The 27,587-nt window shown below is 42.8% G+C and overlaps 2 protein-coding genes across 3 annotated transcripts in view; one reads left to right on the top strand and one right to left on the bottom strand.

Moving 5' to 3' along the window:
* Positions 1 to 23,743, bottom strand: part of ZMAT5 (zinc finger matrin-type 5) — a 36,653-nt gene extending 12,910 nt beyond the window's left edge. The window contains exons 1-3 of one of the 2 annotated variants that reach the window (XM_044288523.1): positions 23,451 to 23,743; positions 13,515 to 13,577; positions 10,015 to 10,095 (exon numbers count right to left, since the gene is read on the bottom strand). In XM_044288523.1, coding sequence (XP_044144458.1) covers positions 10,015 to 10,095; positions 13,515 to 13,577; positions 23,451 to 23,577 — 271 coding nt within the window. In that variant the 5' untranslated portion in view covers positions 23,578 to 23,743. The remainder of the gene's footprint in view (positions 1 to 10,014; positions 10,096 to 13,514; positions 13,578 to 23,450) is intronic. The other variant, XM_044288522.1, reaches the window with a different exon arrangement.
* Positions 23,744 to 23,775: 32 nt separating this feature from the next.
* Positions 23,776 to 27,067, top strand: LOC122933619 (cytochrome b-c1 complex subunit 9). The gene is made up of 2 exons (XM_044288524.1): positions 23,776 to 23,972; positions 26,765 to 27,067. The coding sequence occupies exons 1-2, from the start codon at positions 23,832 to 23,834 to the stop codon at positions 26,810 to 26,812; spliced, it is 189 nt and encodes a 62-aa protein (XP_044144459.1). The 5' UTR covers positions 23,776 to 23,831; the 3' UTR covers positions 26,813 to 27,067.
* The last annotated feature ends 520 nt before the right edge of the window (positions 27,068 to 27,587 follow it).

Here is a 27,587-nt window from a genome sequence, read left to right as displayed (position 1 = left end):
GAGCAGCAGGTGGACAGCAGGTGCTGCAGCTCATGAATATTAAGCATCACAGAGAGCATGAGCGCTGCACCTGATAAACCACACCATATTGATCAGTGAATAACACACCACTTTAATCAGGGTTTATGTCACCATTTTATGTTACAAATTCCTTATAACGGAAATGTGCATTTTTGCATCATTTTATTATTGTTCCACTCCAGACCTATAGGTTACTATGGTTACAGACTACAAACAAACACTGTGTGTAGTCAGATACTAAAGTAAAGTGTTCCACCACTCTATCCATCACCTCTTCTATTGTCTAAAGTAACAAGATGGACTACAGAAAGTGAAGTAAAACATGACTACAGGATCAGTTGGTGGGGGGAGGTGTTGTCACAGACAGATACTAAGGTCTAAAGTGAAATATAAAAACACTCTACACAAGTGCGGTCAGTGGCAAGTTTTTCAACATGCTTTGGGTATGGTGTTATTTTTTTCATATGGTTTTCCCACAGGCTTCTCTATCCAACAGGTGGCACTAATGAGAAAGTTCTCTTTCTCTTCTTTCCTCTTTGCATATTTTCTCATGGAGCATTGGTACTACATCTCCATACAGAGCTGACCTCCTTAAGTAGAGTCGGCGGGTGGGGGGGGGGGGTGACTTGAGAGGTATACCAATTGCACGCTCCCACATAACTTATTTGGGGATTAAGGTTGGGGCCACTCCCGAGTCCATATATAGACTTAATTATGACCCGTTGATACATAAAATAGTTAAGGAATTACATAGATGGCATGATCTTCCGTTGTCGTTACTGGGGCGTAATCATCTAATTAAGATGATGTCGGTTTCCAAGCTGCTTTATCCCATGCAGACTATCCCCATTCTGTTAAAACAGAGATATCACTAAAATTGTTAAAGCATTCAAGAATTTCTTATGGCATGGCAAGAGGCCTAGGATTCCAATGAGTTCCTTAATAAAGGGGATTGAACAGGGAGGGGTTGCTGTTCCTGATATTAGGAGATACAATTTGGCTTGCATGGCGAGGCATATTTGCGACTGGATAAATGGATCCGGTTTTTACTCAGCCTTGCCGTTGGAAAGGGAATTCTGTGCTCCCTGGTCTCTTGTGGCGTTACTACACTCAAGGTTGCCGGTGATTCCGGGGTGGATTAAGAAGTCTTTATTGTTCAAAGATACGATAGCTGCGTGGAGGATTCTTCAGAAAAAGTATTGGTTGTCTTACAGGATCTCCAAACACCTTCCCTTATGGAATAATCCTGAATTTATACAAGGAAATAAGAATAAATTATTTGAGGAGTGGAGGAGGAAAGGGATTGTAACTGTGAAACATCTATTGCATGACACTGAATCTAGATGGTTAACATGTGCAGAATTTATTGCAAAGTTTCGCTGTCGCCCTTCCAAATTATTCAATGGTCTCAGGTGAGGGAGGCTGTGATAAATCAATTAGGGTTGGTGCAGAAGGAGATTCGAAGGAATATTCTTGATAGAATCTTGGATCTGGGCGGTGGGAAGGTCTCGATTTCCACAATCTACGCTGACATGAGAAAGGAAGATGGGATTGGAGATAGGAGCATCAGGTTTAGGAAATGGGCCGAGCAACTGGAAGATGAGGATATGGCACAAAAGATGGTGAAAGGTTAGGAGACATGTTGTTAATGAGTCATGGAGGGATACGCAGTTTCGACTTATGTATCGTGCTATCTATGGCTTTAATATCCCCCCTCATCCACCGAAACCGGATAGGATAACCAGTTGCCCGAAGTGTGGAGTTGGTTTCACGGATTTATTTCATGGAATCTGGATGTGCCCACAGAGTAAGAGGAAGTAGGGACCTTAGTCAAGGGGATCTGGGGAAGGGAGTTTCCATTGTCCCCCCAACTATATTTGTTTCATTATGAGGAGGGAGAGGTGGGTCAAGGGGGGTTACCTCGTTTGTTTCATACGATATGTATGGCTGCAAGCTGATGCACCGGGGGTGCAATGTATAATAGAACAGTTAAAAAAGGTGTTTTATTTGGAGAGATTGAATTCCCTCGCGGGAAAAGAACGAGCTAAGGGGTTGTTCCAGAAATGGAAACAGTTTATTGCTCACTGTATGTCTGACGAGGAGATAAGATTAATAATGAGACCGTTCACACTAACGAAATGGTACCTTGTGGGTCAACTAAAGGCGACCTTGGGTCGTCTATTGCTCCGATCTGCTAATCCGTCTTAGATCTATGAGAGTAAGGCTTACATGTGTCATTGATTATTGATTGCTTGTACTGACTAGATTGTATTCATAACTACTGAATGCCCCAATTTATGTTATGTAATTTCTTATTGCACTTGCAGTGCTGTTTTGTGTCCAGGACTGTACATTCTGGATATATTGTTTGTCTTGTTGATAAAATAATAAAGAATTGATAAAAAAAAAAAAAAAAAGTTGAGTCAGTACCTCCCCCAGGCTCACTGAGGCAGCCAGAATCCTACTCTGATGAGGTACAACTAGCCCGAAACAGCTGTCTGTGGGCAATGCTGGATGTTACAATGTTATACAAAACTATACCATAAGAACAGGGGGTTGCTGTAGAGCAGGGTTTCTCAACTCCGGTCCTTGGGACCCACCTACCGGTCAGGATTTGAGAATATCCCACAGAATGAATACCTGTGGTAAGTCCTAATGCATGGGAACTAATTATATCACCTGCTCAATACTAAGGAAATCCTGAAAACATGACTGGTAGGTGGTCCCAGAGGAGTTGAGAAACCCTGGGTGAAGGAAGATTTTTTTTTTTTTAAAGCAGATCACCTCATTCCGAGTGCACTGCAGCCATTTTTAATACAGTAGTCCCTCAAGATACAATTGCCTCGGGATACATTTTTTTCAACCTACAATGAATCTGATCCAGCCAATCGGTTGTCTAGTAGCTCCTCCTTACAGGTACTAAATGTCCTGCACTGCCCTCTGTATGTACCAGGATGAACTGCTCCTTTGGATACCTGGTGAGGAGGACTCCATGATATTTTTCTGGTACACTGTACACTACACAAAATCCTGAAGAAGCTTCTATCCTTATCATATAAAGTGATTTACAGCTTCCAGCAACCATTTCAGACTTTCTTTATATGTCTTAATTATCTGATTCTTTTCCTTAAATCTTCATTTTCTTTTATCTTAAGGACATTTTGGGACTTTGGAACCAATTACTAGTTTTCCATAGAGATGTTGACTCAAACTACAATGGCTGTCCTGGAACCAATCAATATTGTAACTTAAGAGTAAATAAAAATCAGGTGAAGTTGTGGCTGGACAACTGAGAGATAAGAAGTACACAAAATCAATAACAAAGGGGGCTTAAAAGAAAAGAATCCAAGAGACATTTCAAGAAACAAAATAAAAACAGAAAGAAGGGGGAAAAAAAAAAAAAAAAAAAAAAAAAAAAAAAAAAAAAGAAGAAGGAGAAAAGACTACTAAAGACTATTACACCTGCCGGCAGATGATCGCTAACGAACGTTCGTAATAACGCTTTTTAGCAATCAGCTGGCAGTCTAATACTGCCGCCGACTGCCCAATGAACGAGTAGATGCTCATTCATCGGGCAATCTAAATCTTGACAGGTTAAATAAATAAAAAAAATCATCGTTTGCAGGCTGCAGATCATGGTATCTAATCACAATCTGCTGCCGGCAAACTATGATTTATTATAGGGAAGAGCGATAGTATATGGAGGAGCGATCGTTTTACCGAGATGTCTGCATGTAATAGCAGTGGTCTCCTCCACTAGCAAGCAGACAATTGGAACGGAACATTTCCTTCCACACAATCGCCTGTTAAAATCGGGCTGTCTAATACTGTCTTAAGAAGTCTGAACTATCCTTTCAAAAAGAATTTTATAAAAAAATTGAAAACTATCTTTTGGAGAAATTGGCAAATACTATAGTGAACCCATACATGAAGAAGGTAGAACCCAATACAGAGGACCATGGACATTTAACCCCTTAAGGACTCAGGGCGTACCGGTACGTCCTAAAGTTTAAATTTACATTGCGGCGCGGCGTTAATTGTGACAGGATGCCAGCTGAAATCATTCAGCGGGCATCCTGTCGCAACGCCGGGGGGGGTCCCGTGACCTCCCCCGTATCGGCGATAGCCGAAAACCGCAGGTCAATTCAGACCTGCGGTTTGCGGCTTTTACCTTATCCGGCAGGGCGGCGGTGCCTTTGGGTCCCCATGTGGCTGTAGGGGGGGACCCGATAGCATGGAAGGCAGCACGATGTCTAAGGAAGGCATCGCGCTGCCTTCCGGTGAAGAGCCTGTGAGATCCAGCCCCCTGGATCTCACAGGCCCCGGAAGCTGTATGAGTAATACACACACAGTATTACTCATACAGCCAATGCATTCCAATACAGAAGTATTGGAATGCATTGTAAAGGAATATACCCCCCAATGTTCAAGTCCCAAAGTGGGAAAAAAAAAAAAGGAAAAAAAAGAAGAAGTATACATATTTGGTATCGCCACGTCCGTATCGACAGACTCTATAAAGATATCACATGACCTAACATCTCAGATGAAGACCGTAAAAAATAAAAACTGTGCTAAATAAACCATTTTTTGTCACCAAAAAAGCGTTTGCCCACCAAAAATAGTACCAATCTAACCGTCACCTCATCCCGCAAAAAATGAGCCACTACCTGAGACAATCGCCCAAAAAATTAAAAAACTGTGGCTCAGAATATGGAGACACTAAAACATCATTTTTTTGTTTTAAAAAAGCTGTTATTGTGTAAAACTTACTTAAATAAAAGAAAGTATACATATTTGGTATCGCGGCGTTCGTATCGACCAGCTCTATAAAAATATCACATGACCTAACCCCTCAGATGAACACCGTAAAAAAAAACAAAAAAAAACTGCTATAAAAAAAAAATTTGTTACCTTACATCACAAAAAGTGTAATAGCAAGTGATCAAAAAGTCATATGCACCCCAAAATAGTGCCAAACAGTCATCTCATCCCGCAAAAAATTAGACCCTACCTAAGATAATCGCCCAAAAACTGAAAAAACTATGGCTCTCAGAATATGGAGACACTAAAACATGATTTTTGTTTCAAAAAAGAAATCATTGCATAAAACTTACATAAATAAAAAAAAAAGTATACATATTAGGTATCGCCGCATCCGTGACAACCTGGTCTATAAAAATATCACATGATCTAACCTGTCAGATGAATGTTGTAAATAACAAAAAATAAAAACGGTGCCAAAACAGCTATTTCTTGTTACCTTGCCTCACAAAAAGTGTAATATAGAGCAACCAAAAATCATATGTACCCTAAACTAGTACCAACAAAACTGCCATCCTATCCCGTAGTTTCTAAAATGGGGTCACTTTTTTGGAGTTTCTACTCTAGGGGTGCATCAGGGGGGCTTCAAATGGGACATGGTGTAAAAAAAAAAAAAAAAAAAAAAAACATGTCCAGCAAAATCTGCATTTCAAAAACCGTATGGCATTCCTTTCCTTCTGCGCCCTGCCGTGTGCCCGTACAGCGGTTTACGACCTCATATGGGGTGTTTCTGTAAACTACAGAATCAGGGACAGAAATATTGAGTTTTGTTTGGCTGTTAACCCTTGCTTTGTTACTGGGAAAAATTTATTATAATGGAAAATCTGCCAAAAAAGGGACATTTTGAAATTGTATCTCTATTTTCCATTAATTCTTGTGGAACACCTGAAGGGGTTAACGACGTTTGTAAAATCAGCTTTGAATACCTTGAGGGGTGTAGTTTCTAGAATGGGGTCATTTTTGGGTGGTTTCTATTATGTAAGCCTTGCAAAGTGACTTCAGACCTGAACTGGTCCCTAAAAATTGGGTTTTTAAACATTTCTGAAAAACTTCAAGATTTGCTTCTAAACTTCTAAGCCTTGTAACATCCCCAAAAAATAAAATATCATTCCCAAAATGATCCAAACATGAAGTAGACATATGGGGAATGTAAAGTAATAATTTTTGGAGGTATTACTATGTATTATAAAAGTAGAGAAATTGAATTTTTTTTTACTTCATTTTACCAGTGTCATGAAGTACAATATGTGATGAAAAAACAATCTCAGAATGGCCTGGATAAGTCAAAGCGTTTTAAAGTTATCAGCACTTAAAGTGACACTGGTCAGATTTGCAAAAAATGGCAAAAAAAGTCCTTAAGGTGAAATAGGGCTGAGTCCTTAAGGGGTTAAAGAGGATCTGTCATGTAGTCAAAGTGCAGTTGTCTGCATACCTACTGTATTTTTCGCTTTATAAGACGCACCTGATGATAAGCCTCACCCCAGGTTTTAGAGGAGGAAAATAAGATTTTTTTTTTTTTTTATCAGACCTCAGACCCCTATATCAGATGCTCAGATTAGAGCCCCATATCAGGACATCAGATCAGACCTCCATGCCAGACCCCAATACAAGACCTCAGATCAGATGTTAAAAATAAATAAATTCACTTACCTCTCCTGCTCCACCACTACTCTCCAGGTCTGACAGTTTCTGCTGCAGTCTCGCTCTCGGATCTTTTCTGGGCCCGCGCCGCGCTGCACTGTCATCTGACTGCGTGTAGCTTCAGGTTATAGTGTGCGCACTATGTCCTGAGGCTGTACGGGGTCAGGACAGTGAAGTGCGACTCTAGAGAGAAAGACCAGGGAGGGTGAGCACAGGCAGCATTCGCAGTGCCTCACACCAAGTTCAAAGCACATACTGAATACTAGTGAGCACTTCCATAATGGGAGTGCTCTGCTCACTAGTATTCACTTTATAAAATGCAATTACATTTTCGCCTTATAAAGCGAAAAATACGGTAAATAGCTGCCGATACACTGACTGTAAAGAGAACAGCCACTCGGGTTCATTGTACAAGGGGAAGTCAACCTTAAGGCTGCATTTACACGTCAAAGCAACTTTGTAGAGCATCAGAGCTTACTATGGCCGCTATGCAGCTGCAACATGTTAAACCAATCTAATAGCTGTAGTGCAATCCTTGCTGATTGGCTAATACAGTGTGATCTTGCGAGATATCCCCTCTCATGAGTTTACACTCTTCTCATAGCATTTCATGCTGGCACGGTCTGGGAGCAAAGAGTTGTAGTGCCAGACAGGGCCATAGAGGAGTTAGGGGAAGCAGTATGTGATGTGGGGACAACAAATGCAAATAGTGTGGTATTATTTCATGCAGGAGCAAATAATTCAAATGTGTAGTAACCAAACAAAAATTTGAGATTAAGCAATTTTTGAAGTGTGCTAGTGAATTCGTAGTGTATGTCATGAGAAAAACGAAGTACACCCTCTTTGAATTCTATGGTTTTATGTATCAGGACATACGGTAATAAAAATCTGGTCCTTAGAAGGTCTGGAGCATTCAGGCGCGTGTTAACGCAATGGCAAGGAGGAAATCACATTGTACTCCTTTTGAGCTAAAAAATCTTTTTTTTTTTTCAATTGGTCTCTATTAAAAATTAACTGAAGTCATACAGAAAATGATTACTTCAAGTTAGCACTAAAGGTGGTTCTACAAGCATGTGGACTCATGGGGTGTACTTGGTTATTTACACTTGACTTTTCTATTCTGGCTTCATATTTGTTAAATAATGATATGGTGGAATCACTTGTGTTCTTCCTCTGAGGTTGTATTTGCTGACTATTAGGCCCCTTGCAGTTGGGATGCGTTGGGAATGCGTTCGGTGAAAAATGCGTGATTTCACAAACAAAGTCATTCAGTTTTGTTTGCGATGGCGTTCAGTTTTTATTGCGCGGGTGCAATGTGATTTAATGCGATTTGCACGCGAGTGATAAAAACATCATCTCTTAGCAACCATGTTTCACTGAAGCCCTATTCACTTTTATGGGGCCAGAGTTGCGTGAAAAATGCTAAAGATACGTGCTGCGATTTGCACTAACGCACAAGTGATGCGTCAAAACCAACGCACATGTACACAGCCCCATTGAAATTAACGAGTCCGCAGTCTGTGCAGGCACAATGCGTTCGCATCATGCATTGCGCCCGCGCAGAATGCTTGCTCGTCTGAAAGGGGCCTTAAGGACCAGATTTTTCTTTTTTTAATTATTATGTCCTAATACTTAAACCATAGAATTCAAATAGGTTGTACTTTGCTTTTTTATGACTCTAGATCGAAATACCCTTACCCTAAGTTCAGACCTGAGCGTTTTACAGCGCGTTCCTAAGCGCTGTAAAAAGCTCAACACGGAGAAACCAATGATTCCCTATGGGAATGGTTCTCACCTGGGCATTTTACAGCACGTACGATCGCGCTGTAAAATGCCCGACGCTCAAACAAGTTCGAGCTTTTTTGGGGCGTTTTGTCGCGCGTTCCTGTACATAGATATTCGGGAACGCGCTACAATGCGTGTTCGCTTGTCTCTGTATGCACGATTGTAAACGCCCGTACAATCGCGCATACAGAGCGCTCCTTTCAGAACGCTCAGGTCTGAACCCAGGGTTAGAGAACAAGTGAATAATCACAGGTACAATATAAAACATGCCTGCATCACTGTATCAATCCAGAATTAATAAAATTATCCCCTGCAGACGGATATAATCACTCTAGGTTTAGCCCCTAATGGCGTCAATGAGGACACTGAGCAGGTAACTTTATATAAATTAGCAAATAAATAAAGTTTAAATGTAGGGGTTGACAGAAGAATGATTTTTTTTATTTTTACATTAGAGATATATATATATATATATATATATATATATATATATATATATATATATATATAATATACACACACACATATATATCTAGTAGCAGTGTGCTGCTATATCACCGAGGCCTCTTCTTTCCCCTTTGTTATAATATTATAGAGGAGCTTCAGGTCTTGCCACAGTAACTCTACCAGTTAGACGTTCTCCATAGCAATATAGAGAGGTCTCAGGATATCCCCGAATATTGTACATCCCTTCATAGGTCCCTCTAGAGGCTATTTAATTCTGCACACATATAAAAGGCAGTACAAAGAGCAATAGATTTTTACAAAGATCTACTGATACAAAGATGGCTCGGTTCTGACAGTCATTTTAATGCCCTGGCAGTTGCAGGCTTTTGTAATTTCCAATTCTATGCATCCAATGCTAACCGTCGGCTGCCAGAAGACAAATGTAGGACATCCCATAGTCAGCTAATAGAGCTTCAACCACAGATTGCAGCAAAACCTGGGGTGTCTATAACAAGATAGGCAGCCAGTCTGATTTTGATTTTCAGATGCTGCTACTTATTTGCTAATGTGCATTCATAAACTGCAACTTCCTACTTAGTGAACCGTGTAGCCATAAGTTTTATTACTTTTAAAAATGAGAATGTATCACTAGGATTGGCAAGACCCCCACTGATCTTTAGAATGAAGGGGTCACAGTCCTGGTTTAGTGCTGCAGGGCCTTGCACATTGGGCGGACAGGAGCGCCCCTATGCTGGTAAAAGGCTGAGGGTCAGACTCCCACTGATAACAATGTTATAACCTAGCAATATGACATAACTCGAATACCCCTTAAAGCTAAACTCCACTTAGACTCCAGTTTTTTGGGCTTTTTAAGAAGACATCACCAGTCCTAGGGTACATGCCAGCAAGCCCTTCTGACCCTACATTCAGTGTATGTACTTACAACTTAAGCAATAGCCATAATAATCATTTATATAATGCCAACATTTTCTATGGCAATTGGCATAATAAGGTCCCACTTTGTGCCTGCATCATGGGTTGTATGAAAAGACAGTGTGGTCATCACTGAGGGACATTAATCACAACAAGCAACCAGTCAAATTCCAGCTCTTATTTTCCAGACGTCCTTTAGAAAATTAAAGCAACAGTCCTGAATCAAGCCACTTTTCCTTAGTAGTAGTTGCGATAAATATTCCCTTTGACTGCTGGAGAGAAGGCAAATAAGATGTAGCCAAAGGAGACAGGCAGCAGTGTGTAGTTGGGTATTCGAGTTAGACGGGTGAAGAATGTGATACTAACCTTCCACATGGGCCTTTAAAGCATCCAGGTCTTCTGCTGTCATATGTGAGAAACGGCAGGAAGGACCAAAGTCACACTGACCTGAGAGAACAAAGAAAAAAAAAAAGAAAAAAAAAAAAAAAAGGATAGTTTTGTTTTAAAGGGGTTTTTTAACAAATAAAATAAAAAAATGTAATATATATATCTGGCCAGCAGTGGTTAGCACTGGTGCCTTGCCACGCTGGGGTCCTAGGTTTGAATCTGACCAAGGACAACATCTGCATGGAGTTTGTATGTTCTCCCCGTGTTTGCGTGGGTTTCCTCCGGGTATTCCGGTTTTCTCCCACACTCCAAACACATACTGATAGGGAGTAAGGTAAGTAAATATAATTTGATTTAGAAAAAATATATACTACAATAGTACAAAAATACTCAATTTTATTAAGAAAATCACAAAAGACACATGATCAGCACTGGTCACAAATAAGACAATACATACAGGTTACAATACATGTTAAAAACCAAGTGAACCGATGGTGGGCTGCCAATACATATATCTAAGGTAAAGTGCGAGTGCATAATTATACCCAAAAGGTCATAAGTAGTGGACATGTAGTATCCAAAAGCTGTAGCTATTAGACACCACAAATATCCACATGTATATATGTGTCAAAATTTGCAACAAGCCGGTGTAAATATATACACCAAAGTTATCAAAATTAGGGCAATACCAAAAATCACAATTGTATTTGACACATGATGGAAACTATTGTATATACTGACCAATTGATTCAATTGTATCGTGCAGCAATACCACTGATACTCCCTATCAGTATGTGTTTGGAGTGTGGGAGAAAACCGGAATACCCGGAGGAAACCCACGCAAACACGGGGAGAACATACAAACTCCATGCAGATGTTGTCCTTGGTCAGATTCAAACCTAGGACCCCAGCGTGGCAAGGCACCAGTGCTAACCACTGCTGGCCAGATATATATATTACATTTTTTTATTTTATTTGTTAAAAAACCAAACATAAACATAAAATTATATTTACTTACCTTACTCCTTCAATCGGTTATATATATTCTAATTAGGGGTAAGCCCGCAATCTTGTTAGGGCTATATATAGGTTTTACATACTGATAGGGACCTTAGATTGTGAGCCCCATTGGGGACAGTTGGATGCTAATTCCTGTAAAGCGCTGCGAAATATAGTAGTGCTATATAAGTGCATAAAATAAATAAATAAATATATACACACACACACACCAAACAATATTAAAAATAATAATAAAAAAAAAAAAAAAAAAAACTCAAGCTTTACTCACCTCCACCAATCCAAGGCCGCTGACACTGCTCTGGTTCCCACTGTACTCCACTTCCTGTCCAGGCGCAACACACAGAAAATTCCAGGAAAGGTCTGCTTAGTGAATCACTGGCCTTAGCGGTGTCCTGCCTCAGCCAGTGACTGGATGAATGGGCCATTCTTGGTATTTCCAGCATGTTAAGCCGGGACAGAAAGTGAAGAGCAGCAGTGACCGGAGCAGCAATGGAACGACAGCAGCAGGGATTTGTGGAAGTGCGTAATGCTTCTGTTCATTGTACGATCAGGTTTATACACCCTAGTATATTTATAGGCACCGCTGCGGAAATTCATATGATTTCACAGCTTGGGGATCTTTCAGTGCAATTTTAAAAATACATCTGTCAGCAGATTTGTACCATGCTGCATGTGCACTTGGCAGCTGAAGACATCTGTGCTGCTCCATGTTCATATGTGGTGGCATTGCTGAGAAAAATGATGTTTTAATCTATCCAAATGAGCTTCTAGGAGCAACGGGGGCATTGCTGTTACACCTAGAGGCTCAGCTCTCTCTGCAACTGCTGCGCCCTCTGCACTTTGATTCACAAGGCCAAGCAGTGTAAATGTCATCATACCTGGCCCTGTCAAAGTTCAGAGGGCATGGCCTCTAGGTGTAATCGTAACGTCCCCGTTGGTCTTAAAGGCTCATTTGCATATATTAAATATGCAACAGATCTACAAAGCACTTCCCTAGACAACGGCGACCCCATCTGGAACCTGACCCTGATCTCAAGCCGAATTGCAGTGCTACCACAATATCCTGACATGCCATGTTTTGCCATCATGGCACATGGGTGAAACTACTGGGTTGTGCTGCAAGCACTTGGAGTCATGAAAACAACTGGTGCATTTCCTAGCTATAATGGACAACGTGACCACCTAACAGTTTAAGGGAATGTGTTATAAGAAACTGATGTATTGTTTAAATCCTGTTTTTATGTTAAAAAAAGTGTTTGTTTGTTTTTTGTTTTGTTTTTCCAGGTCACTCACTATCTGTAGTTAAAAAAAAAAAATGTATAAGATGCTGCAGTTTTCACACTGGCCACTAGGCCTAAAGTATGTTACGAGTTCCTGTATTTGAGAGCAGCTACATGGGCCATAGAGACAATGGACAGGAGCTGACCCCCAGTTTTCTAGGCATGCTCTGACACGTGCAGAGGTCAGGAGGAAACCGATAAGCTGTGACTGGTGATAATGAGAACAGCTACTGAGAAGTTACCTGTACAGAACAGGAAATCGTCACCTAATATCAGCACTAGTGCCCAGTGCAAAAATTGCAGGATTATAAAGATTTAATTAAATATGAATAGTGACATGGAAAAATTAAAAAATGCTCATCAAAATTGTAAAAAGAAAATAAGTTTAACATAAAAACATAATTTAAACAAAAGCTAATTTTCTGAAGATACAGTCCCTTTAACACCCACAAACACTCCACCACAACTACAGGAGGCGATAGATAACTAAACTGTTTGGTCCTAACGCATTTCTGAAGGATGCCACGTGTACCCATATCTTGCGGTGTTCAGATTTGAGGATAACTAAGATACAGTTTTTTAGCTATTGACATAGAGTTTTAATGTTGTTGACCAATGAAAGTTACTTTTTATGTTTATTCACCTAAGGGTATATTATGTCGCATCATGATGGACAGCAGATTAGTATCTATGACACTGGCTGACCTGTTACATGTGCACTTGGCAGCTGAAGAAATCTGTGTTGAGCCCATGTTCATATGTGCCCGCATTGCTGAGAAATTATATTTTAATATATGCAAATGAGCCTCTAGGAGCAACAGGGGTGTTGCCATTACACCTAGAGGCTAAATTCTCTCTGCGAATGCCATGCACTGTGCACTGATTGACAAGGTGAGGCAGTGTAAAAGTGATCACGCCTGCCTGGCCCTGTCAAAGTGCACAGGTTGCAGCAGTTGTAGACAAAGCAGAGTCTCTAGATGTAATGGCACTGCCCCCGTTGCTCCTAGAGGCTCATTTGCATATAATACAACATTTTTTATGTTTTATTATGTGCAATGCGGGCACATATTAACATAAGACCAACACAGATGTCTTCAGCTGCCAAGCGCACATGTAACAGGTCAGCCAGTGTCATAGGTGCAAACCTGCTGACAGATGCCCTTTAAGGATAATACCCACCTGTCTGGAGAAAGCGTCTGCACAGTTTCTTACATTCCTCTTCTGCAAGGATCTCTGAAGCATCTAATATAAAGAGAGAGAAAATACAAAAAGGTAAGAGAGGTCTACAACATGAACAGGAACTGTACATACTGTGTATACTGGATAATGTACCTCCTAAATTAACAGTCACTGAGAGACCCCATTATCATATAAACTGCTCCGAGGGGACACCAAATCTTCTTAGTCATACATTGGGGAAATTATTAAAGTGGTTGCCAGAGTTAAAACAAAGATTGTTAAATGGCAGGGAGGGTGTTAAAATAATATAACAATGTATACTTACCGATTCAAACCCCTTCTACTCCAGGACCACCGGTTTGGTCCTCCCAGCCAGGCCTTTACATGACTGCCCGAATAGCACAGATGACCACAGCAGCCAATCACTGGTCTCAGTGGTTTTGTACCCTACATCACGGAGGCTAGTGATTGGCTGCAAGGATCATGTGAGGTATATGAGACATTAAGGCTGCACCCAAGAACATGACAACCAATCAAACCTCAATAACAACTAATACACAAAAGTAAGGGGGGGGGAATCTAGCCAAATTCGATAAAAAATAAATAAATAAACATATAGTACCACCAATAACCCCAAGAACAATTACAAGGAATATATCTCAATAAAATATAAAGTTTATTGAATCTCAAAAAAATGACACTGTATAACAAATAGGGCAAAGGCCCCAGGAAAATGCTACAGAGATGAAGCCCAAACAGGGCTGATGGGACTAGGTCAATAGGGTAGCCAATAAAGATAAACAGATTTCAAAAGGTATATCCGTGTAACCACTCAATATTATATTAATCAAATATATCATATGGACACTCTGTGGGGGTCACTGAAAAAAATGCAGCGCTATAGTAATATATCCACATATATAAAATAAGTAGATCCTTAAATGCAAAGGGGTGAGTCACCATTAATACTATTGCGCTGTATCAGCAGGAGGGCCCCACAGAAATAGCACCAAGTGGAGATCCCGCCCTCTGGGGGAGAAGGCCGGAATCCCCCAGCATCCGTTATTTAATGCCTGAGGGACCTGCCATCCCCCAGCATCTCTGCAGATGCTACAATACTCCAGAACAACTGCACATTCTTTGCCGATACAGACATGTAGAAAAGACCGGACTAATGAGATCTTCCCCATCCCACCCCCCAAATCCCCCACCCTGCAGGGAAAAAAAAAGAAAAAAAGAAAAAAAAAGGGAAAAAAAAAAATTCCTAATTAATTATCCGTGTCCCAATCTTCCCACAGCTGACTCCACTTTGCGCAGGATCCTCTTTGTTTGTACAGAATCCTCTCATAGTTTCTCACTTTCTCAACCAAACCCAACCAATTACTGCAGTCTGGAGTAGAAGAGCAAAACCATGATCTAGAAATGAGAAGCCTAGCCAAAAACATCACCTTGATCAACAAACAGCGTTTTATAGGCTGGTAATCAACCTCCGATAGGTCTCCCAGGACCCATATCCTGGGAGACAAGGGAACCATAATACCGAGTTTACGAGCCAGATTGGATTGGACCAGTCTCTAATAGCTGCTCACCATTGGGCAGTCCCAAAACAGATGTAAGTGATCTGCCTCGGAGTCACCACAGCGTGGGCAGTCAGAGGAGGCTCTGAGTCCCCTCCTATATAACCATACAGGTGTCACATAAATTTTATGCATAATATTAAATTGTACAACCGTGTGATTAAAATTATGTGAAACCAACTTTAAACTTTCCCCTATATTCTCCCAATTTGGAGGGCCCACCTCTGAAAGTAAAGAAGACCAGGATTTCTGTCCTGGAGAGAGAACATCTAAAAAAAAATTCTTCATTAAGTGACTATAGCAATGTGATATTTTAATTCTCGTGACAGTTTTCTTGCAAATTAAATCGTGTAAAAATTCAGGAGTATCTATAATAAAAACGTGGCTATTCGTAGTGCTAGAAAGTGCTAACCTCAATTGAAAGTATGCATACCAAGCCACCTCACCTAAATTTGCCCTTTGCTTTAGTTCCTTAAGGGGCAGGATTTGTCCACCACTAACCACTTGATGTAAATACTGGACATTTTTGGTCCTCCAGTACTGGCTACAGCTCAAATCACTCAGGTTCATAAGCTTTGAATTATGCCACAATGGGGTGCAAACGACTGATGCCTTGACTCCGCACCAACTCCTTATGGCCGCCCAAGTCTTTATAGCCATTCTGCAGAAAAGTGTGTAACCACCCAGTGTATTTAATAAGTAGTCAGATTCCAATACGGTGAAAAAATCCGAAAAACCTGAATCCTTCACCACTCTGCTGCAGAAATGGCTATTTTCCCAATCATTAAAAAGGCAGAGTTGGGAGGCCACAAAGTAGCCCTTAAAATAGGGGAGGTTAAGACCTCCCCGATTATAGGGCATAGAAAAATAAAGTGCCTTCAGTCTCACTCGCTTCCTCCCCCATAATAAGTCGTTAAGCATCCGCTCTATCAATCTAAAGTATTTATCTGCAATCCAAACAGGCGAGTTACGCAGGACGTAAAGAACCTGGGGAAGCACTACCATTTTTATTAAGGAAATTCTGTCCGCTCTTGCAAGCAGAATTTTTTGCCATATCTTAATTTTAGCCCTCAGTTTTATCAGCAAGGGGATCAGATTGAGTTGTAAATATTCCTGTGGTTTAGCAGAAACTGTTATCCCCAGGTACTTTATTGAGTCCGAGATCGTTAACTGATTATCCCATTCGCCCCGCAACTCGTCTATAGGGAGGAGAACGGTCTTGTCCCAGTTGATCTCCAGACCAGATGGATCAGAAAAGAGACCAACCAGGTCCATTATACGAGGGAGAGTGGTATCTGTTTGATGAATAAAGACCAGGATATCGTCTGCATAAAGGGATACACGATCGTGCTTCCCCATTATACCAAAACCGACCACCTTCGGATCCTGCCTTATACTAGCCGCTAAGGGTTCAATGTAAATGTTAAATAAAAGGGGGGAGAGGGGACAGCCTTGACGGGTACCTCTTTCTAGAGCGAAGCTCTCTGTCGTCGTATCATTGATCCTAATCCTAGCCACTGGAGAGTTATATAATAGTTGAACCATCGCCATAAATCTTGGGCCAAAGCCCATTTTTTTCATCACCTCCCAGAGAAAAGTCCACTCCACCCTGTCGAAGGCTTTAGTAGCGTCCAACGACAGGATGGAGCGGGTACCACACTCCGGGGTAGCCTATGGAGATTATGCTGGGTGCCTCTTTTTGGCATGAAGCCATTTTGATCTGGATGAATGATAGTAGATATTACCCGCGAAAGCCTCCTTGCCAAAACTTTTGATAGTAACTTAACATCAGTATTTAATAAGGAGATTGGCCTGTAGGAGCTCAATTCTGCCGGGTCTTTATCCTTTTTTGGAATTAAAACAATGAGAGCCTCCATCATAGAGCATGGTAGTCCCCCTCCCTTTAATGCTTGAGTAAAAACCTCTAGCATCTGAGGGAGAATCACTTCACTGTACTTACGATAAACCTCATATGGAAGGCCATCCAGTCCTGGCGATGAGTTCCCCGAGATAGACCCCAGGGCCTCCTGCAGCTCCGAGAGAGACAACTCCTCTTCCAGACATTCTATTTGAGCTTCATTTAAAGTAGAGAGAGGAATTTTCTCCAAGAACCGCATCGCCAGTTCGGATGACAAACCAGGAGAGGATCTATATATCTGAGTAAAGTATTGTAAAAAAGTATCTCTGACTCCTTCTAAATCTGTTATAATTACCCCCTCTGTGTTACGAATCAAAGTAATGGATTGTTTTTTCTTATCTTGTTGTGTAATGATTCTGGCTAAAAGCTTACCAGGGCGTCCAGACTCAATATTTAATCCCCTTAAAAAATACTCTATGGTTTGCTTTCTCAGTTACACATTTCTCCAGAGAACAGCTGGCCTTCTGAAACTCTTCCCTGTTGTACTCAGTGGGTTGACTGATAAATCGCTCAGTTGTAAGTGCGACAGTCTTGACCAGTTCCTCCTCTTTTTTCCTAAATGTTCTCTTTACTGCCGCGATCTCACTAAGGCTACTTTCACACTAGCGTTCGGGCGGATCCGTTCTGAACGGATCCGCTCATAATAATGCAGACGGAGGCTCTGTTCAGAACGGATCCGTCTGCATTAAAATGGCAAAAAAAAAGCTAAGTGTGAAAATAGCCTCGGACGGATCCGTCCAGACTTTCAATGTAAAGTCAATGGGGGACGGATCCGCTTGAAGATTGAGCCACAGTGTGGCATCATCAAACGGATCCGTCCCCATTGACTTCCATTGTAAGTCTGGACGGATCCGCACGGATCCGCACGCCTCCGCACGGCCAGGCGGACACCCGAACGCTGCAAGCAGCGTTCAGCTGTCCGCCTGTCCGTGCGGAGCGGAGGCTGAACGCCGCCAGACTGATGCAGTCTGAGCGGATCCGCTCCATTCAGACTGCATCAGGGCTGGACGGCTGCGTTCGGGTCCGCTCGTGAGCTCCTTCAAACGGAGCTCACGAGCGGACCAGCGAACGCTAGTGTGAAAGGAGCCTTATAAAAAAAAACCTCAGGTATGCTTTCAAGGAGTCCCACACTATATTAATGTTAGCAGAGGGTAGATTCACCTCCAAAAAGGAGGATATCAGTATCCTGATGGACTGTGGATTGTCCAGAATAGTGAGCCAGTATGGATTCAACTTGAATCCTAACCCCCCACAATCCTTATTCTCTCTCGACCAACTCTTGGTGAGTAGAAACGGCAAACGTAGGAATGAGAATATAGGATATTTTGAATCTCAACCAATGGGGCGCTATGCACTCTGTTATCAACATATATTGGCCAGTTCTTTTATTGGACTGTGACCTGAATAAAAACTTATCGGATCAACCACTGATTATGTGGAGGAGGTCACGCAATTTAGGGGACATTCTAACCAACAGCCATTATGTCCCACCACCCACACGTAACGGGTTGACTGGTCATGGACCACCATGGGGTTCTTTAGCCTGCGGTCACTGCAGTGCTTGCCAATACATGTTGAAAAATAATACATTCCATGATGCTAAGGGCACATGCAAATTTAAAATTGTTCACCACATCACATGCCACACTTTGGCGGTTATTTATTTTGCAGTGTGTCCTTGTAACAAGGTATATGTTGACATGACCACACGGGATTTGAGGGTCTGTACACTTGCGAGCAAAATTAGATCAGCTCAATCAGTAGGTGCTGATGTACTTGCCCAATTACAACCCTTGGTTAAACATTTTAGAGATAAAGATGCATGTAACCCCAAGGGTTAGGCTACTTTCACACTTGGGGCAGTGTGATCCAGCAGGCAGTTCCATTGTCGGAACTGCCTGCCGGATCCGCTGATTTTGATGCGACTGAAAGCATTTGTGAGATGGATCTGGATGCGGATCCGTCTCATAAATGCATTGCAAGAACGGATCCGTCTCTCCGCTTGTCATGCGGACAGACGGATCCGTCTTGTATCTTTTTTTCACATTTTTACCGGTGTGCGCATGGGCAGGCCGGAAAGACTGATCCGGCATTCCCGTATTTTGAATGCCGGAACTGGCACTAATACATTCCTATGGGGGAAAATGCTGGATCCGGCATTCATTTTAATTTATTGGTGATGGTTCAATTATTCTAGACAGAGTTTTACCTTGCCCTTATAGATCTCCTAATATGTCCTTTTTACTAGCTCTATACCAACCAATATGTTTCCACCTGGAATTGAGCGTAACCTGTTGCGCTGTGGAATTGCATTGCGCTGTGCTCAGTTTACTATCCCCATAGCACCGAAAGCCATACGTGCCTCCGTGTGATTCTGGTCACGTGCACGGCTTCGGATGCAGTTTTTGCGCGTCATTTTTGTGCAGGTCACCTGACATGCTGTCCACATTACACGTGTGTTTGGGGAGATGCCTTTATTTACAGGTGTGAACTATTTTGAGGACTATTTATCATCCCACTTTTTTAGTTTTATTACCTCCTGACGAAGCTGTATATCGAAACGCGCGTCGAGGGTTTCTGCCACACGGGGCATAATTGGGACCATCACCACTAAGGGTATCTATATGATTTATTGAATTGATACTGCTGGTATATTCTGTATTGTGATTTTTGCCCACGCATTTATGCTATTTCTGTGGGGACCTCCTGCTGATACAGCGCAATAGTATTAATGGTGACTCACCCCTTTGCATTTAAGGATCTACTTATTTTATATATGTGGATATATTACTATAGCGCTGCATTTTTTTTTCAGTGACCCCCACAGAGTGTCCATATGATATATTTGATTAATATAATATTGAGTGGTTACACGGATATACCTTTTGAAATCTGTTTATCTTTATTGGCTACCCTATTGACCTAGTCCCATCAGCCCTGTTTGGGCTTCATCTCTGTAGCATTTTCCTGGGGCCTTTGCCCTATTTGTTATACAGTGTCATTTTTTTGAGATTCAATAAACTTTATATTTTATTGAGATATATTCCTTGTAATTGTTCTTGGGGTTATTGGTGGTACTATATGTTTATTTTTTATTTTTTTTATCGAATTTGGTTAGATTCCCCCCCCCCCCCCCCTTACTTTTGTGTATTAGTTGTTATTGAGGTTTGATTGGTTGTCATGTTCTTGGGTGCAGCCTTAATGTCTCATATACCTCACATGATCCTTGCAGCCAAGTGGATCACACTGCCCCAAGTGTGAAAATAGCCTAACCCTTGGGGTTACATGCATCTTTATCGCTAAAATGTTTAACCAAGGGTTGTAATTGGGCAAGTACATCAGCACCTACTGATTGAGCTGATGTAATTTTGCTCGCATGTTTAAGTATACAGACCCTCAAATCCCGTGTGGTCATGTCAACATATACCTTGTTACAAGGACACACTGCAAAATAAATAACCGCCAAAGTGTGGCATGTGATGTGGTGAACAATTTTAAATTTGCATGTGCTCTTAGCATCATGGAATGTATTATTTTTCAACATGTATTGGCAAGCACTGCAGTGACCGCAGGCTAAAGAACCCCATGGTGGTCCATGACCAGTCAACCCGTTACGTGTGGGTGGTGGGACATAATGGCTGTTGGTTAGAATGTCCCCTAAATTGCGTGACCTCCTCCACATAATCAGTGGTTGATCCGATAAGTTTTTATTCAGGTCACAGTCCAATAAAAGAACTGGCCAATATATGTTGATAACAGAGTGCATAGCGCCCCATTGGTTGAGATTCAAAATATCCTATATTCTCATTCCTACGTTTGCCGTTTCTACTCACCAAGAGTTGGTCACGTTGGGACTTTTTCGCTCTTAAACATCCCTTATTAATGTCTCTCTGATTGTAACCTCTATCTCGAAATCTGTTGTATAGATCACGTGCTTGAGTCTCGGATCTCTGACCACTGGAGCAGATACGGCGGAGGCTTAAGAGTTGTCCAATCGGGATACCTCTGTCTGTTGGTAATGGGAGGACCCTGAATGCAGAATAGAATTGGTTTCCTATAAAGATCCATGGAAACCCTGCCATCTCTTTCCCTAAGGGCTCATTCACACGACTGTGTGCTGCCCGTGTCCGCAATGCATTGCGGACCGCAATGCATTGCGGACCGCAATGCCGAGCACAGACCTTGGGGAAGCCGCTTCCGGATCGCAGACCCATTAACTTAATGGGGTCCGCGAACCATCCGTTCTGCAAAAAAGATAGAACAAGTTCTATTTTTTTGCGCAACGGAAGCACGGAACGGAACCCCACGGAAGCACTCCGTAGTGCTTCCGTGGGGTTCCATTCCGCATCTCTGGATTTGCTGATGAGTAATGAACACAGCTGGTGCCCTGTGTATTGCGGACCCGCCGTATGCGGGCCGCAATATGGCCACGGGAGCGATACGGCCGTGTGAATAAGCCCTTATCAGCAGAATATCCAGGAACTCAATCTGAGAGTAACTATATTTCCAAGTCAGTTTAATATTTAGCTGATTAACATCGAGGTTTTGTAAAAATATCTCTAAATCAGCTATTGAGCCCTGCCAGATGAACAGTATATCGTCGACCACGACACCACTGAACTGTAACCACTCACATTTTCTACCTGTTCCCTTTCCAGGTTTGAAATATTTTGAGGACTATTTATCATCCCACTTTTTTAGTTTTATTACCTCCTGACGAAGCTGTATATCGAAACGCGCGTCGAGGGTTTCTGCCACACGGGGCATAATTGGGACCATCACCACTAAGGGTAGCTATATGATTTATTGAATTGATACTGCTGGTATATTCTGTATTGTGATTTTTGCCCACGCATTTATGCTATTTCTGTGGGGACCTCCTGCTGATACAGCACACACCCCTTTGCATTTAAGGATCTACTTATTTTATATATGTGGATATATTACTATAGCGCTGCATTTTTTCAGTGACCCCCACAGAGTGTCCATATGATATATTTGGGATATATTTGATTAATATAATATTGAGTGGTTACAGGGATATACCTTTTGAAATCTGTTTATCTTTATTGGCTACCCTATTGACCTAGTCTCATTAGCCCTGTTTGGGCTTCATCTCTGTAGCAATTACTTGGAGCTTTTGCCCTATTTGTTATACGGTGTCATTATTTATGAGATTCAATAAACTTTTATTGATCTATATATTTTCTCTGTAATTTTTCTTGGGGTTATTGGTGGTACTATATGGGTTTTTTGCACCCAAGAACATGACTGCAGTGGAAAAGAAGGATCGGTGCAGGAACAAAGTGGGTTTGAACTAGTAAGTATATCTTGCTTTTTTTTTTTTTTTTTTTTTAAGGGATTGTTCGAGATTTTGATATTGATGGTCTATTCTTAGGATAGGGCACGATTATCTGATTAGTGGGGTCTGACTCCCTGTTTGAAGGGACTGCAGCGCTCTGGCCTTTTCCTAGGTCAGTGACATCATGCTCATAGGTCACATGGCCTAGGTACAGCTCAGTCCTATTCAAGTGAATGGGCCTGGGCTGCAATAGCAATACCATGATCCAATGGACAGCGCTGTGCTTGGTCATCTGTGAGGAGGCCGCAACGCTCAGTGGAGTGCTACGCCTCTTCAAACAGCTGATTGCCAGTGGTACCGGACCCCCACTGATCAGATCTTGATGACCTATCCTGAGGATATGCCATCAATAGCAAACTTGGACAACCTTTTTTTAACACCTTCCCTGTTATTTGACCAACCCCTTTAAATATAGGCCACAAGACTTGCAGGAAGTCAGACTCTTGTCCAGCCTGCAGGTGTGTCACTCCATGACCAACACTTGGGCAAAGAAGATGCCCTCCGTGTGCTGCACGCCTCCGTGGGTCCATTCCGTAAACTATAGAATATGCGCTCATGCACGCGACGTAAGAGCTCCGTGCCCATATTGCGGACCGCAGACCCATTGATTTGAATGGGTCAGCGATCCACAAGATACGGGCCCCATCTTTTGCGGTGCTTAGGTATGGATCGGTAGCCCACGGAAACACTACCAAGCGCTTCCGTGGGCTTTCAGGTCTGCACCTCAAAAGATAGGAAATGCCCATATCTTGCAGATCACAGACCCATGCAGGGTTCCGCACCACGATACGGGATTCACACAGCTGGTGCCAGTGCATTGTGGACCGCTATTTTCTGTTTGTAACATGGGCGTTGAGCCCTTACGTTTATCTGAATGAGCCCTATGTCCTATTCGTGTCCATATTGTGGTAATGAAAGTGAGTAGAACGTAGACTGCGCACACAAGGTATCCGTATTCCGCAGACCCATGGTGACCGCAGTCCACGACACAGTCACGTGAATGGGGCCAAACACTGAAGCAGCAAACTTGGTGAACACCCAAACTTGTGTCAGTCTCAAAACTTGGTTGGGGTCCTCACCTCTGAACAGGTCATACCAGGCCTTCTTACTCTTCTGGTGCTGCACGCCACTCAGGTGTTTCTTGCGGTTGTGCAGGTTGTCCTGGAAGGTCCGGTCACAATAGTCGCAGAAGTACCGCCGGCCCATTCTTACCTTGCCGGCAGAACCCCTTAACACTTTTAGCTACAGCACCATCGTGTCTCCTCCCGGCCGTCAGGGGGCGCTGCAGAACACACACAATGTTACAGCTTTCCAGGTTTGTATACGTAAACGCGGCGTAGTCACGCTACAGCTCTGAAACAGTTAACGCAAATACAGGCCTTCTGTCACGTGACAGGAAGTTGTCCGCCATTTAGCACGTCACTCGGGGAGACGCTTCCTGTTAGCAGCCGACTGTCACCATGTCTGTGCTGAACACCGTGTACCGCTCCGTTTTCCGCCGCACCTCCACCTTCACCCTCGGCATCGTGCTCGGGGTCGTCCTGTTTGAGCGGGCTTTTGACCAAGGAGCCGACGCTTTGTTCGAGCACCTGAACCGCGGGGTAAGGACATAGGGGTGACCTGTGTAGGATGGCTCAAGGGCACAGGGGGTCAGCCGGGGAATGGCAGCCGTTTACATGGCGCTGCAACAGAGGATGGCATTCAGTGGCGGCGGCGACGTTTGAAGGACATTGAAAGAAGGGCAAGGACATGACCTGTAGATGGCGCCCCTGTCACAGGCCGGCATTGTGGGGTCTGCTCATGTTCTGTGTAAATTGGAGGAAAGTCCATTGTGAAGTACTAGGGTTTTCCCGATCCATATGATAGCCTTTCAGCCTCTGTTCACACCACGCTGTGAGTTTGCACCCCTGATGCAAGCGACTGTATACCATATAGATTCTGCATGTATTGTGCGGTCTACATGGGGTGTGCATTCTACTGTACAGATAAGATATGCTAAAGGGGATATGTATGGTCACTGGTACAGCGGTGCCCATATCGATCAGAAGCCCCCGCAGAAGGAAGCAAGTTGACCGGCTACTACTCCCTGCACCAGTATTGAAAATCTCCTAGGTACGTGAATTCGGTTCAGATTCTGCCTCCTCTGGTACCCCCATGTATCAGGATGATGGGGTCTGGTGAGTCAGTCATGTTGGAGTTTTAGAACTCCCATAGACCTCAGTGGGGAGAGCCATGTGCGGTCACCTCTCCATTGAAGCCAATGCAAGAAGGGGTTACTGGTCGCCTGTCTGACCTTTACGGCATATTATGTGGTTGGCTATATGATGATCGATGACCCTTTTTAAAGCCATTTTCCAGGATTACAGCAGTTTCTACCTAGCGTATGACTAACTCCTGGTCCCCATCCTGCTTACTTCCAGAGAGGGTCACGTGCGCCTCTGCAGCCATTGACTGGTCTTAATGGTGATGTGTCCCGAACGTTAATGCTGAGACCGGTCACTGGTCTGTACCCTAGCCGGAAGATTGCCGAACAGAGCCAGGGTGCAGGTGGCTGTTTTTTCATTGGGGACCACACTCTCCTGAGTCTAGGTGAAAACGGCCATTATCTTGGAAAACCTCTTTGGGTTGCCTGCACACATAATCGCTGTACTGATTTTACACTTGGCATACCCTGCTATCTATCTGCTCCACTACAATGGCCAACCAGCTTCGCACAAATATTGATGCTTATCCGCATACAATTGGCAGTGTTGTGGGTGTAAGGAGATCACTCAGTTATCTGTTCCCACTCGTGCACGGCGTCTGCTTCTATTCCGATAGTGTGTGGGTATTTTCTGCAGCTTCCTCATCTAATATAATCTTCTGCTTTATTGCCAAGGTATGATGAGCCAGCTAGTGGTTCCATGCCATGTTAGGAGTGTGCCCCAGCCAGCGGCACTTCTAATATCAAAGCTCACGTCAGGGATCCCTGATGAAGGAAAATAATTTTTCCGAAACACTTAGGATTGTGCAGTGACGTCATAAAGCACTGAGAAGTGCCACCGGCTGGAGCACACCCCATCATACCATGGAACTACTAGTTGGCATAGATGGTAAGGTAAGTGTTTTGCAGTTTGTATAGAGTAGCAGCAGTGGTATTGGCCAGTACCGCCAGTCTGAACGCCTAAGATCGGTTTCCACCGTGCAGTGTTACAGCCGCTTATCAGGAAGGAAGCGTTCAGGATCAGCATCCCCCCCCCCTCCCCCCATGTAAAATGTTTTCAACATTTCAGTTGGTTTACTGTGGAAACAATCACGGAAAAAAATAAATATAAAACAGCCTGCATGATATGATGAATGTTGCAGATGTACAAGGCTACATTTATACAGTCACAGAAAATAATGCAAGCATAACCTATGGACTAAGCCCTCACTCTACTGATAAAATCTGCGACACTTGGTCAATACATTTTGATCAAAACACATCTAAACCCACCTACCAAGCGACAAGGTGGTCTCAGTTCAGACGGGTACTACGCTACACCTGCCTATGCATTTGTTGAGGAGCGCAGACCCCGCACATATAGTGTGTTGCTACTAGTTCCTCCATGTGCAGCAGCAATCAGTGGGAGGAGGAGCAAGCACACCTATATGTACCACCTTAATCAAGGTCGCCTATTAGATAGGTGGGGCAAAAGTGCACATGAATACTACTTCCAAGATAAGAGCGTACTCCCCAATGAAGGTGCCACTCCTTCAAGACAAGTTAAACAAATCACAGAAAAAATAAAACCTCCTGCACGATATGATAATGAATGTTGTGGATGTACATGGCTACATTAATACAATCGCAGAAAATAATGCACTATAATAGATGCAAGCATAACATATGGACTAAGCCCTCACTCTGTTGATAAAATCTTAGACACTTGGCCAATACATTTTTACTGTGGAAACAACAACCAGCAGTCTTTGTATATTCCCCCGTCAAACATGTAACACTAAGACGTGGACACTGCAAAAACCGTGAGCAGAATGCCTGACTTCATGCATGTGGCCAGATTCCTGACTACAGGGCCCATATAGTAATTTTGTGTGATGCTAATGACTCTTACATTTTTATGGAATTGCGGCATGCTACATCATTTCCATATTAGGGAATATTGCTTGTGGGGAGAATATGGTGTTAGAGCTGCCCCTTAAACCTGTTAGTTTTAATGATTGGCCTGTTGAGCACCAAGATATTTGAAGGTGTCCATCCCCTATCGAATATATATGGTAGTAAAGCACCATAGGCTGATTAAATATATCAAAGTAATACTCTGTACATACTTCATCTTGGTACGTGTAAAGCAGGAGGTACCAGCCGTGTATTGCGCTGATTAATGTGAAATTCCTTGTTGCTCTATTCTAGAAATTGTGGAAACACATCAAGCACCAGTATGAACAAACTGAAGAGTAGAAGAGAGTTCAAGAGGCCCAGAACACAGATTCTTCACTGAGGCCTGCCAAAAGGCTGCTGAGTATTGGTTTGTGCGTGGGGCAAGCCTCGCCTGCTTTCTGTGACTTCATGGATACACCTTATTACCAAAATCGCAATGTAATGTCATCCTTGACTTGCTGCTACGGATTGATGGAAGAATCACATCGTTAAACTCACCGCCTACTTCTTAGTATCCTGTTCTCAGTGTGTTGTAATAAACAGATGTCTATTTAATACCATGCCGTTACGTTGTCATCCGTCTTAGAGTGAATTCATACTGCAGATTGTATTGCAGAAATGTCTGCCACTGTCCCATTCTTCTGAAAGAAGCTTGCAGCCAAAACAAATGTATTGAAATAAATGGCACTGATTTTCAGTTGCAGAAATTTCTGCAACAAATCTGCCATGATGACTAATAGACCTTAACCACTTTACGTCCGCCCATAGGATATAAACGTCCTATGGGTGGACCTCTATTTCTGAAAGCACGTTTTAAAACGTCCTTTCAGAAATAGCAGCTGCACGCTAATCGTGCAGCTGCTGATCGGGTTGCCCGCTGTCAGTGACAGCAGGGCAACCCAGAGAGAAGGCAGGGACAGTGCCCAGGTGTCCCTGCCTTCCGGATCGCTGCAGACACAGCGCTCACCGAGCGATGTGTCTGCAGAGCAGGAAGCACTGTGCGCTTCCTGTTCCGGTCCGGCGGTCATGTGACCGCCGGGACCGGAGCGTGCAGGAGCTGTGTGAGGTCTTACAG

Source organism: Bufo gargarizans, chromosome 1 (assembly GCF_014858855.1).
Source record: "Bufo gargarizans isolate SCDJY-AF-19 chromosome 1, ASM1485885v1, whole genome shotgun sequence".
Classification (NCBI taxonomy): domain Eukaryota; kingdom Metazoa; phylum Chordata; class Amphibia; order Anura; family Bufonidae; genus Bufo; species Bufo gargarizans.
Note: the sequence above shows the minus strand (reverse complement) of the source record. Positions and strands in the feature narration are given on the sequence as shown.

What these genes read in the sequence shown, in the direction of transcription:
- LOC122933619 (XM_044288524.1), top strand. Translation starts at nt 23,832, where the DNA reads ATGTCTGTGCTGAACACCGTGTACCGCTCCGTTTTCCGCCGCACCTCC. An exon ending in TCGAGCACCTGAACCGCGGG is followed by an intron (nt 23,973 to 26,764) that starts GTAAGGACATAG and finishes GCTCTATTCTAG; the next exon opens with AAATTGTGGAAACACATCAA.